The 15,647-nt window shown below is 41.8% G+C and overlaps 1 protein-coding gene across 7 annotated transcripts in view; it reads right to left on the reverse strand.

Moving 5' to 3' along the window:
• Positions 1-15,647, reverse strand: part of GHR (growth hormone receptor) — a 271,389-nt gene that overhangs the window by 72,364 nt on the left and 183,378 nt on the right. For 4 of the 7 annotated variants that reach the window (XM_035714890.2, XM_035714889.2, XM_035714891.2 and 1 more), the window contains exon 3: positions 2,732-2,797. The exons of the other annotated variants lie outside the window; for them this stretch is intronic. In XM_035714890.2, coding sequence (XP_035570783.1) covers positions 2,732-2,797 — 66 coding nt within the window. The remainder of the gene's footprint in view (positions 1-2,731; positions 2,798-15,647) is intronic. 7 annotated transcript variants of the gene reach the window in all.

Raw genomic sequence — 15,647 nt, forward strand, 5'->3', positions numbered from 1 at the left:
TTCCGGATGAGATTTAAAGTATGGGCAGGATTTATATTTGTAGAAGGCGGGGGGTAGGTGGAAGGGGGATTGTTTTGGAAGATGGGATGACATGAGCAAAGTCCTAGGGGAAGGAGAGCACAGTGTGCCTGGGGAGTACTAAGTACTAAGGACTTGTAAGCTGGGATGAGGGATCTTGGATTTCAGTGTCTTGGGATAGGTTTGTAGTTTGAAATTTGAGTTGTTTAGAGCAGAGTGATATGTTGAGCTCTTAGAATTGTCACTGGCATACACAAAAGGAGAGATGAATAGGGGGAGGAGAGGGGAGGGAGACAGCTATGAAGGAGTTACTGCAAGCCCAAGAATAAAGTTCAAGGTGGCTCTAGAGGTGGCATGGCATTTATTTGTTAGGTCAGTTCTCTCTCAAATTTTTTTAGAGACAGTTGTAATTTTTTCCCTCCATCAGGGTTTTGCTTTGAATGTGAGAATTTGGAAAAGTGTACATAGGAAATGTATGACTTCTAATTGTGTAATGACAACATTTCATGTTGAACCCTAGCTTCTTGTGTAAAATGATCTCCTGAGTGAGAATAGGAGCTCCCTGATGTTAGGACAATATCTTATTCACTTCTTTCTTCCCCAGAGTGCAGAGCTGGTGCTGGTGCATATGCTTGTGATACGGTGACAGTGTACACGGTGAGATGACATGAACACTGGGGTCTGTTGTAGCTCAGTGAGATGCTCAAATGATAAAGGTTGCCACGTGTCCAAGCATGTGCACTGTAGAAGGTGAGCACTGATTGACATGTGCACTGATAAGGGTAACTTTATCCAGTTAGTTTTGGGATGGAGGGAGCAGGCTAGAAGGACAGTATTCTTTGTATGGGCAGGTCAGTATCTGTGTGATGTATCACAGATCAAGGACAATGAGTCTTGCCCATCACAAAGACAGACAATCAATGAATGCCGAATGACCTAGCAGGAATTTCCTCAACAGATCTGCCATACCCAGAGGTTGTATTGCAACAAGGCCCTCTGCTTAGGTCCTCAGACCCCATGACTCTACAAAGAAGATGGGAAAAATTGTAGCACCCCTCTGGGGGGAAATGAAGGGCAGTGGACTATGTTTGTGTGCAGAGGAAGGACCACTGTGGGATGGAACAGGCACCATTAGGAAAACATTCTTTTTTTTTTTTTTTAGTTTTTTTTTTTTTAAGATTTATTTATTCATGGGAGAGAGAGAGAGAGAGAGAGAGGCAGACACATAGGAAGAGGGAGAAGCAGGCTCCATGCAGGGAGCCTGATAAGGGACTCGATCCCAGGACTCCAGGATCACGCCCTGAGCCGAAGGCAGACGCTTAACCACTGAGCTACCCAGGTATCCCCTTTTTTTAGTTTTTTATTTTAATGCCAGTATAATTAGCATAGAGTGCTATATTATTTCCAGGTGTACACTACAGTGACTCAACAATTTTGTTCATAGGAAAACATTTTTAGCTGATCCCTTCTCATTTCCTTGCAGAAAGTAGCAATAAGTCCCATCCTCTGCTGTGTGAAGGCTTTGAAATCTACTGGCTGGGAGGACCCAAATATGATGAAAAGGCCACCCTTTTTGTAATCCTTCATATTAACTAGGGAGCAGAGGAACATGTTCGAGGCTTCTGAAACAGGAGGGCTGTAAAGAGTTTGTGGCCTGGCACAACTGACAAGTGGATGGCATTTGTCAAAAATAGCACTAATGCTCCTTTTGAGTCACCTCCAAGGATTTACATCTCATGTAGAAATTTACTCTGTAATTATGTCATAAAATCCAAATTATGGTTTCATAATACCAGAATTACCAATGAAACAGCAATGGCTTAAACTCAAGTTAGGTGCATTGTCTTCCCTTCCTCTGCTGTGTCATGCAGACTCCAGCATATACTTCGAAAGAGAGAATCCTTCCCTGTAATTTAATTAAAGGCACCCATTACTGATCAGGATTTGGGTTAGGTCACATGAGGAATTTAGAAGCAGCATAAAAAGTGGGCCTTGTCTTAAAGCTCAACATAATTCATTAATTCAGGCAGCCTATACAGCTCATTGAGTTCCATGCATGGTACTAACATCTATACTCCAGTACCGGGAAGTAAATCTATCATGGAACAATGGACAAAGTTCCATGGGAGCACAGAGGCAGAACAAGTCTTTGCTCCTAGAGGATTTAGAGGAGCTTCCCCACAGGGCTGAGGTCTGAGTTCAGTCTGGGGGATGAAGAAGAGATTGTCAGAGGACAAAAGGGTGTGTACAAAGGCATTTTAAGGAGAAGAAAGAGCTTGAAGGTAGAATTTTGGAGCATAAGATAATATGGCTGAAGGGCAAGTTTAACTGTCAAGGTGATAGAAATATCTCAAAATAATAATGACAATATAATACACAATTTGTAAGAGGGGGCAGGTTCCTAGACTCAATAAACTAATTGTTGGTCCACAGTAAATAAATCTTTTCCCCCTTCTCATTAATTTGGCTTTACTTCCAAGGATAAGCAAATTAGAGAAATAAAGAAGCAGCTTTGCACAGAAGCTGAAAAAAGACACCTTTTAAAAATATATACATATTTTTTTGCTTGTTTGTGCAATTTCAATCATTCATCCAGGTATCAAATCTCAAATAAAGCACAGATAGGACGGTAGCTTGAATTATAATTAAATTATAATTATAATGTCTTGATGGACAAGATCACTGGTGACAGAAAAAGGACTGAAATTCTTACTTGTCCCTAGGCCTGGATTAACTCTTTGTAGACTCTGGGATGCGCTGCCAAGGATAGTTGGTGTGGCTGGAACAGAAAGGGAAGAAAACCATTAGTCATCCCTGTAAAAATGGTCTGATGTGACTCTGTTACAATTTCACTTTCAAGGGACAAAAATGTGACCTGGCTCAACCTCACAATAATTCTCTCCCTTGTTTTCCTTCTTTCTTTTTAAAATTAAAATCATACCTACTCTCTAAAAAGAACTCATAAATATCAGAGCACATGGAAACCCAGTGTTAGTCACCTCTGGTCTCCTGGCTAGACATGGTCAGGAACAATGGAAAAACGCCTTCCTAGAACATCTGAGTCCAAGCTTCAGTCTTGCTTGTGAAAATGGAGAGGAACATAAATTCTTTTTTCGAAAACAGTATTAAAAACATTTCAGTCAAACAAGTTTATTCTTGGAAATAAACATGTGAGCAATCCTGGGAATGGGGAAGGGATGAGGGGAACTGAGAAGTTAGGACGGACACGGAACTTTGTGACATGAGACGGGCAATGAATCATCTATTCTAAAAGTGGTTATAATTCTATGGATACTACTATTATGTTGCATTAAAAACAGGAAGAATGGAAAATGATCAATGTAGTTGTCATCGAACTGTTGAACTGGGTCATTTTGCTACAAGAGTCTGCAACTGTTATCTGGGCTTGGTGGAGAGGGGGTTTCTCTTGGATTCTGTACCTCCTTAGAGGGGCAACATGGTCCTGGCTCACAATAAACTCTGAAAGCAGTGAAACCGCTGATGCTTTTGGTCCTCAGTAGAAACCTACAGAAACAATGCTAAGAAATCCTTCTCTGATTATGAAAAAAGAGCGAGGAACAAAACAAAGATGCCCTGGGCAGTGAGCTGACCCACTCCTGTCACCCTGAATCTCCTGTCCACTTGCCCCGATCTTTTCAATACGCTTTTTCACTAGCTCCACCTACCCAGCTACCAGTAGGAAGCAGGTGTCAGGTCTGGTGTTCAAAATAATAGAACCCAACAGATGAAGTTAAGAGCCTCTCATTAAACTGCAGAATTCTAATCTTTCTTAAGTTTTTCAGTCTGCACACATCAGTGAGAGCATTTTTCCAAGGGAAGTTAGGCTTTGGGGGCATTGATGAGTTAATATTTTAAATTCTGCATAAATATAAGTTCTAAAAGTATTCTTTATTTTCTCTCTAAATTTTAATATTAGAAGCTCATTTGCTGCCAAATGCAATAAAGAATTATGACAAAAAGCAAGCAGAATACACATTTGCCTAGAGTTAATGTACTGCACATTGATTTTAACGTGACCAGAAGGAAAATCGCATTTTATGAAAGTCCCCTGAAGGCTACTTGACTAGATGCCTCGATATCCTCAGTCTTTATTATTACCATCATCTGGAACATGCCCTCCTCCAATTCCTTGCTACAAATCAGACAACACTTTGTTTTATGACTCTTTGCCTTTAAGATGAGCACTAAAACATTCTTCTCAGTTGAGGGTTGGTATCTTTACATAATTTCTAACTATAAATGACCTGTTTCACTGACAACTGTAAACACCTGGAGAAACTTCTGATAGCTCAAAGGAAGAGAAAAATGAAGTCAACCATGGGATGTCACAAAATCACACGTATTATTTTGGTCAACAGTCTCCAGCCAGTGTGTCTCAGTTTTCAGCTTAAAACTGGGAACACTAACGGACACCAGTTTGCACGCAAAGATCAGCAGCAAAGCTGACAAATTTCTCCAGAATGATGACTGAGATGGAATGTGGGGGTCAATTAGGCCCCAAGGGAGCTTGCAGAGCCAAACCTCAGGCCCGGAAATGCCTGGGGGAACCCTGGTCACCCCTGACTCTTCACAAACCAGGATTTTGCTTTCCTTGCAGACAGACATCTGGTGCTTTCTTCTTTATGGTATCAGCATTTGGTAACGTTTTCATACAGCAAAAAGTCCTCCTCAGCTAACACTCTCCACAATATGTGATGAGTCAAGACATAAAAGGACAAATGGTGTCCCAAAGGAAAGGCCACAGATTTGTGCCAGCCCCGCAGGGGTGCTGGCTACAAAAGTAAAATGCAATGAACCAAACCTCCTTCTTAGTAAACAGAGGTGTCATGCAAAGTTGCCAATTTTAATTAGTGTCAGAGCTGTCCTAATGTCTAAGGGCTGAGCAGTGAGGGAAAAACAATAACAGGGTGACAAGCAGTTAATGAAAAACTCTGATATATTTAAGGTGCTTATGCTATAAAATGGATTGGCTGCATCCCCTAGCCTCAGCAAGCTAATAGTCTCCAGGGTTAGAATCTATAAAAGAAGGAGTGGCCAAGCAATAGGGTGGCCTTTAACAGCGTGGACAAGCTTCCTGGGGAAGGGGACTTGTTGAGACAGGTGCTGGACTTGGGATGAACAGGCACAGGCAGCTGGGGCCGGAGGAATCACTACACAGCCTGGTTAGGTAAAGAGCCCTTATCTGTCTGTCGGGAGTGGCCAGAGCACGGCTGAGCTAGGGTGTGTTGAGTTGGGGGAGAAGCCAGGGGGACGCTGGGGACAGTCTTCCCAAAGAACTTAATTTTGACCCTGTGAACACTGGGGAAAAGCGAACGCTTTCCCGTGCCCTGATGTAGAACTCCTCATAGTGGACCTGCCCAAGAACAGGACCCCAAGACTGGGATTAACTGCAATCTATTCTTTCCCATTTATGTCCAACCTGGTACTCAACTTCCCAACTATGGCATGTATCTAGACCTGGTTTCTCGTCTATAAAATGAGGACAGTGACAGTATCTATTCATGCAATGTTTAAATCAAATCAGTATATGCAATACACTAAATATACAATATAGGTAAGTAGTAAATGTTAGATATTCTTTTTTTTTTTTTTTTTTTTTCAAGGATGAGGAGGAAGGGAGAGAAAGGGGAAAGGACAGAGGGAGAGAATCTTGAGTGCGGAGGCCGAGAAAATTAAGGCCATTCCACCTTAATTCAGCGCTGAACTTAATTCAGCTGAACTTAATTCAGCGTTAGCGCAAGTACAGCCATCTCAGGCCCTTGCGAGTAAGAGCTGAAATTTACCTTACTTCAGTTGGGTGGGGGGGTGGGGGGGCAGCCTAACACCCTAGAAAGTCCCATATTAGAATGAGAACAGAGCTTAATGCCCTTGAAAGCCCCGTATCAGAATGTAAACAGAACTTGAGAAATTCCTCCCCCCCTTCTGGAGGTCCCCTAGACCAGCCCATAAAACTAAGCTGGAAACCACCTTGGGGTCCAAGTCCCAGCTCCACTGTGTCGGGTATACTCGGACCCAAGCTCGAGCTTGTTAATAAACCCTCGTGTACTTGCATCGGTGTTGGCTCCTCGGTTGTTTCTTGGCTTCGCAATCTTGGGCACAACATTGAGCAGGCTCCATGCTCAACCCAGAGCCTGACATGGGGCTTGATCTCACCACCCTGAGATCATGACCTGAGCTGAAATCAAGAGTTGGATGCTTAACCAACTGAGCCACCCAGGTGCCCCACTGTTAGATAGTCTTATCATAGTTATCATTGCTAGCCACTATCCTGGAAGCAAGGGTACATCTTTTCCCACAGAGAATTTGACAGTGTTTTTACGCTAGGCTGTTGAGGAGAGGAAGCTGCCCTAAGCCCAGCGAGACTACCATTATTAACATGTACTGTGCAGGCTATATGTGGGCAGCGGGACTCTGGGGGAAGTGATTTCGGTGGTGTAGGTGATGGATATCTACTTGTGTCAGAGATTTCAGCCTGGGACTAAATGCAGTCAATTCCAGTTCCGTAAACTAGTGAATACTCTCTCAGGAAGGGAGTTAGAGTGAGAGAATCAATGTTCTGGGGAGGACTGTAATTTACCAGTTGTTCAGCAAAGGCATTTAGAACCAGCCCAAAACAGACCATGCAAGCACAAGTGAACCAAGATACTGCACACAGCAACCATTTTACACGTGATGAGACACAACATAAATGGCCTCACGTTGCGCCTGCCATAAATAAGCATTGGTTAGTGTTAGCTAGCATTATCACTACTAGCTTATGATTATGATAATGATGATATAAGTGCCATGAAATCTCTATCTTAAGACTTCCTCTGTGATCATTGTTTTGCAATACATACATCTGTCAAATGATTATGTTGTACACCTTAAATTTACACACTGTTTGATGTCAATTTTATCTCAATAGAACCGGAAAAAGAACTTCTTCTGAGAGCTTTTTTTTTTTTTTAAATTAGAGTTTTTATTTATTTATTTTATTTATTCATGATAGACATAGAGAGAGAGAGAGAGAGAGAGAGGCAGAGACACAGTTAGAGGGAGAGAGTCACTGTGTCCTTCTTTGGGGCTCCACTGCTAGGACTTCTTGCTGTGTGCCTACAACTGGTGCTCATGAGGGCATACTTGCTAGAGCATAGGCTGATTTGTTTGAATACCGCAGACATTCTGGAAGTTATACTGATGGGGCAAGGTTGCTGAGGCTTTGGGCAGAAACACCCTTCAGGGGTCAATTCATGAGAAACCAGGTAAGACCTGCGATATGCGGGCAGCCAAGACGTCTCCTTTTGCTCTGTCATGCAGTGATGTTGCACAGCAGGGCCTGATTGCAGTGATCATTTCAAGCTGGAATTTCCTTTCCTTTGTGGCTCACTGGATTAACTGAATCCCCACTTGCAGCTTCTCCTGAACCAAAGTATATTATCTTGTACACATTATGACTCTTGGCAACACTAAAGAAGACCGTGAAATCTGAACAGGAAATCTTTGGACCTTTGGAACAGACAAAATTACCTCCCCAGAGCTCCATGAGGGAGTGTGTTTCTTCTATAGTGGACCAGTAAATCACAGAGCACATTACGTGAGATAATTTAAACGAGCAAACACAAAGAACCATGAAATAAAGCGGGTGGTTTCAAACACCTTTTAATGCTAAAAAAGCTGCTCTACAAACAATATATAAATTGGCAAGAGAAAGCAGCATCAGGAAAAACCCCACATGCTGAAATAAATCCGCAGTAGCCATATTTTGCTGTAAATGTATTTTGAGAGAAGCTGGGCCTCAAGGTAAGAATCAATGGTTCAGCGAGAGATCTTAAAGACCTCCTTTTCTCACAGGCCAGCCCCTGGCTTAGTGGGCCCAATGGGGAAGTTTCCTAATAATAACTTCAAGCTTCACATATTCCTTTCCTGTCTGGCAGTGGTCTCCTTGGTGAGTTTTTTTAAAAAACATCCTCCTGACACAAGCTTATGCACGTACTGAGGACATCTGCTTGTAATTAAAGATAGAGACGAGGGCCTGGCGTTTCACATGTGGCCCTCTAGGTGATAAAGCCAGTTACAAGTGCGTGATTGAAGGAGAATGCATCGGTGGTGGGTTTTTGTTGTTGTTTTTAAGAACTCAAAGGAGCAATTAATATGAATGCCCAGTTTCAGCTGGCTTGCATCTTCCTCCGGCAAAGCTTCTCGGCAATTTCTCTGGCTTCCCCTTCCAACTGCTACAAGAACAGTTAAACACCCTGCCCAGTTAGCTGCTCCTAAAGCTGCTTTTCATTACGGAGACAGCAGGGGTGTCAACACCAGGCAATGGGCAGGAGACCAGCCCTCTGTGCCATGTGACAGCCAGGGCCAGAGCAATCACAGCCAACACTAAGAAGAGCAACCAGAATCACAGGTTGGCATTAGGCCCAGATCAATACTAGGTAGGCCAGTCGGGGACATAGGGCTAAGAACAGAGGGATAGACAAAGAGATTATTAAAAGGTCAGTGAGCTGTAGGGAGAAGGGCAAAAGTGTCTCTTCCGTTATAATGTTGTTTTAGATGTTTTTAATACCTGTGAATCCACTCATTAAAGTAGTGGAGTCAGAATGATTTAATCAAGTCCAAAGCTCGATGGTGACTCATAGATGGTGCGCTGGAGCTGGCACCTCCTCTCAATTTTGTATTCTGTGGCATCACGTCATCAACCTGAAATCAGCCGTACTGGGAATATTTACACAACAAAAGTTGGCAAATGCTCCAAATCAAGGCTCCCTGCCATCTAATCCTATGGAAATTCCAACCACTTTCCAAGATCAGTTTGAGCGTATTCTTCTTCATGAAGTATTTATTTTCTCCCAGTTGGAATCCATCTCTCCATCCTTTGTGCTTTTATAACACTTGAAAACACCACCACCACCTGGACCATGGCACTCACTGTTTCCTGCCTACCATCTTACTTATCTGACTTGCCCAGTGAATGATAAACTCCTTGCAGTTTGAAGGCGAGGACCATGTCTCATCCTCCTTTGGATTAGCCATCACATTAACACGGTTCCTGAAATACACTGAATGCCCCATACATATTCATGAAGTTACTGAATATCTCAGCAGGAACCCTTCCAATAAGGAAAGTTGGGAGGCATTATGACTTTACTTATATTATTCCTTTGAATTTATCAGACATCTTGTGGTCTCTGGAGTCTGAATTGGCACAAAAGAAGATTCTCGGACACATTACTATCCTATGACAAATGTATTCCTGGGCCCATGAATGCTCAAACTTTAAGCTAAGTCAGCAATATTTAACCCATTTTCATGGTACCTAACTCCTTAACAATATTTAGTAAGGGAAAAAAATAATGAAAATAAGATTAATTTTTTCACCTTCCTTTCTGTCACCTGGATGGTGCACTTGCCTGATTTTGCTTACAGAGGCAAGCCAGTCTTTTGATATCACAGTGTACAGTACTGGTTGCCTGTTTGCGAGGCTGAGACTGGTAGTAGTGACTCTAAGCCCTGGGAATTGATTGTTTTGGCAAGTTTGTAGATCTTCTTGTTTAGACCAGGTATCGTTTCAGAAGCACAACTTGTTAAGGGTGTCCTAAGAAAGCACATACTTTGCCAGAGGTTTTATGGTGTATTTTCCCTTCTCTGGGCAAAAGCATCTTTTATAAACAGGTTGGTCTGGACTCCTGCCGCTCTGACTCTTGTTTCCAAACTCTACTCATCAATTTCCGTGTGACATTTCTTGAACAAAATCCTCTGCCCGTGAGAAGTAGGTATTTTGAGAGCCAGAGAAAGTGATCTTCTATCAGAATTGCAGTGTGTGAGCACTTAATGATATGCCATGTGCTGTCCTGGATGCTGGGGATCCAGTGGTGAAGAGAACAGATGGAGTTCTGACTCTCTGGGCCCGTGTTCTAGTGTGTACAGGGGAAGGCGGTAAACAGATAAATAGATAATGCCAGGGAGCAGGGTAGGGTAGCTAGATGTGGTGGGAGTGGCTATCACAGACTTAAAAGCAGCGCGGAAGAATCTGGGCTCTGAGATGGACTGAGGGGTAGCAAGGAGGCCAGCCAGTGTGGCAGTAGAGGGGGAGAAGAAGGGTTTGAGGTTGCAGAGGTGCCAGGAGTCAGATCTTGCACAGTTTTGCAGGCCAGCATAAGGACGTAACTGCTCACCATGTCAGTTTCCATGACAGAAACCCAGTGAGCTGGAGCTGCTGCTGCTCTCAGACCCATCCCATTCTGGTATGTTCTTCCCCCTTGAATCCTTACTGTAACAGTTTGGAATTGGGAGGCGTTGGCGTTAGGTTCTGAGACTACATGCTGGCTGGCTTTAATTCACGAATTACCTTTATCACACTGTACTTGATCTGGGTTATAGACACAAACTGGAGGCCTTTTTTTGCTGTTGTTCAAGATACATTTGCTGAAGACCTATTATGTGCAAGGCACCTATGCTGGGCATTGGAATATGGTGGTGAACAGACTAACGTGGCCTCAAGGTTCATTTCTTTCTATTCCCCTAAATGGGTCCTTTGCCCCAGATCAATGCATCTGCTTACCATATGGCACATTCCTGATTCTAGGTCTTTGCTCACTTTATATCATTCTTACTGCTTTCTTCAGAATGGGGAGAAGATCAGAGGTAATTCCTATGCTTAGAATGAGGATAATAATTCAAGAAATGAAATAACGTACAACCGCTCAACAGAATGTCTGGCACATAGTAAATATATAAGTATTAGTAATTATGTACTACTGAGTATTATCATGCTTGCCTCTCAGCTAATGACATTTATTGTTTTTGCTACTTATCCGATAGTAACTTATGTCCTACACTGTATCCTGTACTATTGAGTTTGTGTGTGTTTATATTCTTGCCCTCTCAACTAGATTGTAAGTCCCTTGAAAGTAGAAACCACATTTTATCCCTTCTAACCCTGCACACAGTAGGCCCTCCATAAATAGTAAGACGCCTATCTGTTCTTTTATTCTAACAAACCCTCCTTTTGATGTATACCTGTCAGATTACAGGTATATTAGTTAACAAAGAGTCTTAGTGGGAGGTCATGTATGTTTTATAGATTTGTCACATTTGTAGCTAGTAAAACGAAAACAAAAACAACCCAGAAAATTTTGACATAGCTTCACTCAGATATTTGTCTGAAAAGTATTTAGATTCATTTTTCTGAAGGCCAGTTTTGGAAAGAAATTGTTGGAACTCTGCTCCGTGGCTAACGTGGGACCAGTTCCAAGAATTATTTTGCAGTGGAAAATGGAAGCTCTACCAAAAAGTCAATGAAGATGGATAAGGTGACAATCCACCACAGACGCGTACCTTGGCAGCAAGGTACCTGATGCTTATTTGTTTGCACCGTGTCTTTTTCCTTGTGCCTTCTGCAATTCTTGGCTCTAGTGAGAAGCAACCTTTATGGGTGCTGAAGCTTACCTCTAAATCTAACTTTAGTTTCCAAATGGACAGTTTACTTTTTTTATTTTTAAAATATTTTACTTCTTTATTTGAGACAGAGAGAGAGGCACAAGCAGGCGGGGGTGGGGCGCTACAGAGGGAGAAGGAGAAGCAGGGAGCCAGATGCGGGGCTCGATCCCAGGACCCTGGGATCAGGATGTGAACTGAAGGCAGACACTTTAGCAACTGAACCACCCATGTGTCCTGCCAAATGGATGATTTAAATAGAGTCAAAACAGTCAATCAAATCACATAACATTAATTTAAAGTGGAAAATTATACTGAGTGTGAAAAAAATTTTATGACACTTTTCTGGAAGGAATATGTTTAAACTGAAAAGGAGTTACATTTCTTAGTAGCTATAGGGCAGGCAAAGTCTCACAGTCTAGAATGCAAGTTTTGTTTCTTTGCTTGAATTATGTTTAATGTGATGATGATATGACATAAGGAAAAAAAATCAAAAGCCTTATTGATAATCCACATGTGGCCCCTGCTCTGGCCATAGACGCCTTGCACAGTGTGTCTTTGTGTCAGCTCGAAGAGGCACCCTGCCCATAGGCTTTCTGGCGGGACAGGGACACTGTATGGCTTTAAGTGTTCCCTGATCGAATGTGGGAAAAGAAGTAGCTAGCCAAATTCTGAACAGAGTTTTTATTGTGCTGTGGCCAGGAGGTGAGGAGGAGGGAAAAGGACACAACTTCTGCCCTGCTCTACTTTCTGGTAGATATAAGTTAAAGGGACTGAGAGGGACACCTCTGGGGAGATGGGACAAAGGAGGATCAGGAACTTTATAGAGTTCAAGTTTAGGATCTACAGCAAATGCAAAAAGTATACATATATTTATATTATTTAATTTACATTTATTTTTAGTTTATACTTACATTTAATTTACATTTATTTTTAGTTTACACTTATATTTAATTTACATTTATATTTAGCAAATGTCCTAGCAGCAGCTGGTGCCAATGTAAGAGCAACCAAAACAACATAGATGAGCATTGAGATTACAACAGAGTCTTATTTTACCAGCCCCCTGCCCTAATTACAAAATCTGAATTGCCTAATTTCTTTTTAATGTAAGTAGTATGTAGGGAAAAGGGATCTACAGCATCTAGAAATGGTAGGGCCACCAACATTTCAAATGAAGACCCAATGGCACATTTCTCTTTTCTAAAGAATAATATTGGAAAAAAAAAAAAAAAACTCCTCTGGAAATCATACTCAATTTTTGGGTTCCTAGGAGTTGCCCTCCCAGAATCTTCTTTCCTATTCCTGGATATGTTAAGCCCTGCCCAAATGACTGACTCGACTTCTGAGTTTCTTCTCTGATTCCACTTCAGCTGTACTTCTTACCCTTCCCCTCTAGTGAAACTGTTATTATCAAATCCAAATCCTCTCCTCGGTCCTTAGATTGTTCAATTTTTCAGACGCATTTGTCTTAGTAGGACCAATGCCTTTTAAAGATGTGCTCTTTGCCTAGCTTCCATGATGCCAAATTTGCTTGTTTTTGCTTTTATTTCACTGGCTGCTCTTTCTCAGTCTCCTTTGTTGGCTTCTTTTCCTCTGTTTGACCCCTAGTTCTTATAGTGTATAGACTCTGCTTCCACAGCCCTTTTGTTCCCCTGAAAGAGAAATACATCATCTATATGCTGATAGTCCCATGATGTTTCTATCTTCAGCCTTAGCCTCTCCACTGAACTCCAGACTCCACTCAGCCTCTTTGGCAGCTTCACTAGATATTCAATATGTATCTCCATCCAAACACAGAACTCTTGAGTAATCCCTGACAAAACCTGTTCCTTATCAACCCTTCACTATCTGTGTAAACTATTTTACCATCTATCCTGGTATTCAAGCCAAAAACCTGCAAGTCATTTTTGTTTCTTCACTTTCCCTAACTCCTACTCCTGAGTCAACCCATGGGCAAGTTATGTCAGCTCCATCTCAATTAAATTCTCTCCATCTCCTTTGCTATTTTTATACTCCAAGCTCCCAACCTCTCATGCTTGAACTACCAGCTTCCTACCCAGTCTTCCCACATCCCCTTTGTCATTCTTCAATTAACTACTAAAATATTTCACAGGGTGGTCTTTTAAAACCATAAATCAGATCATGCTACTTACTGTCTAAAATTTTTCAATGGTTTGGTGTGCATAAGTAAAGTCCAAACTCCTTAAAATGGTCACCAACATTCCTTACGTAGTAGAGATGGCTGGCTGCCTACCCAGACTGCCTTTTCCCTTCCTCTTTCCTAACAAAATCTTAATTTTGTTCAGGTAACCCTTCCTCTCCAAGCAGCTCATGTGCCTCAAGAGAAGTTGACTCAATTCCTGTTCCATAAGCAGGTATAATTGGATGGAAGGTCATTCCCACCCTCTTTTGAAGTTCAAGATAGAGGATGTGGCTCAAAGGGAATCTTACTAAGTGGATTATAGTAAATTTAAGGGAAAAAAATTACAGGATGGCATAATCTCCTTGCTTTATCTGTTTCATCCCAAGCCCCAAGATGAAGCTTATACACCTAAGACAGCAAAGACAAGGAAACTCTTGGAAAATAAGTTTAGAGTCACTGGATTGAGTCAATCCAAAACCTGCCCCACCTCTGGTTTCTAATTATATGAATGAGTTTTCTTATTCCTTAAGCCTGTTTGAATTAAGTTTCCTGTCACTTGCTCCCGATCCTGACTGATATATTCCAAGACTGGCCCCTGCTTTCCTTTTTCTCTTCTTGTACCAATGTCTTCTTGTCATTATGCTCTAGCCCTGAAATCTGCCCAGCGTATTCAGTCCCAGCTCTTGCTGTTCCCTGCACCTAAATGATCTGTGTGTGACTGGCTGAGGTCTCAGCTCAAATGGTATCCTCCGAGGGATGTTTTCTCTGACCAAATAAACTAAAAGAGGCATCCCCTGTCACTTGTGGGACAACACTGTTTTACTTTCTTCATAGCCCTTATTTATCTTTGTGTTATTTTATTCATTTACTTGTACTCTTGATTATTTTCCTATCTTCTCCCCACAACAATATAAGGCCTGAAAAAGCAAGAATCTACTTTCCTGGCACAAAGTAAGCATTCTATAAATATTTGTTGAATGGATAAATACATGAATGAAGCCCTTGGCCCTGTAATAATGGGGACTTTATCTACTTCCTGCTTGTTTCTGCATCTGCAACAAATTGAAACACTGTAGGCTATGTGTTCCAGAGATGTACCTGTAAATATCTTTCCCAAAACCTAAGACAATTCCTTAAAATTAGCAACAAATAAGTGGTTGCTAATTTGCTTAGCTGGGCAGAAAAGGCTGTTAAACAAGCAGAAGCTTTGAATGCAAATGGTTGGCAATCTCAAGGAGTGGCTAGTATCTTTTCCCTATCTCCAGCAATGGAGTCATCACTGTTTTCTTGGACTGTTAGGCTTAAAACTTTGGACTTGTTTACAATTCCTCCTTTCCCTACTAGTTGTCAGAACATGCAATTGGTTCTTTCCTTCCTTTATGGATTTCCTAGACTCCTCCCTTCTTCTCTTTCCCACTTAACATTTCCCTTTACCCATGTCTTACTCCAAAGCCTTGTGTTCTCTCTGCCTGGGCCCAGGTTTCCAGTCCATTCTCTGTACTCTTGCTGGATTAATCTTCCTAAAACACCATTTGTATTAGGCCATACCTCTGCTTATGGACTCAATCGGTATCTTCTGGCTTGCTGGATGGAACTCCAAATTCTTCAGTCTAGCATTTAAAGCATTTCTTCAGAAGCACTACTTTATTCTTCCAACTTCTTTCTCACAACTTGTTAATGCAAACACACACCTAAGACAGCATCCTTGCAATCATCAGCCTGTGTCCTCTTTTCTATTTTCTTAACTATTTTCTCTTTATCTTCTTCTGCAGAAGGTTTCCATCCTTCCCTCCCTAAGCAAAATCCCCAACTCCCTGTAGAACAGCCCCCCTTCCTAAAACCTCTCATAACTGGTTTTATTCTGACAACTGTTGACATTTCACCCCACTTCTTGAACTGGCCACTGAAGTTCTCCATCAGTAATTTTTCTTGAAAAGACTGCTGAGGAGGAACATGGAATGCAAACTATTTGTATACAGTTACTATCATTAGGATGATCTCTCTAAACAGGAAAATGTGACCCAAGTGTATGCAATAAAGTAGC

Source organism: Canis lupus, chromosome 4 (assembly GCF_003254725.2).
Source record: "Canis lupus dingo isolate Sandy chromosome 4, ASM325472v2, whole genome shotgun sequence".
Taxonomy (NCBI): domain Eukaryota; kingdom Metazoa; phylum Chordata; class Mammalia; order Carnivora; family Canidae; genus Canis; species Canis lupus.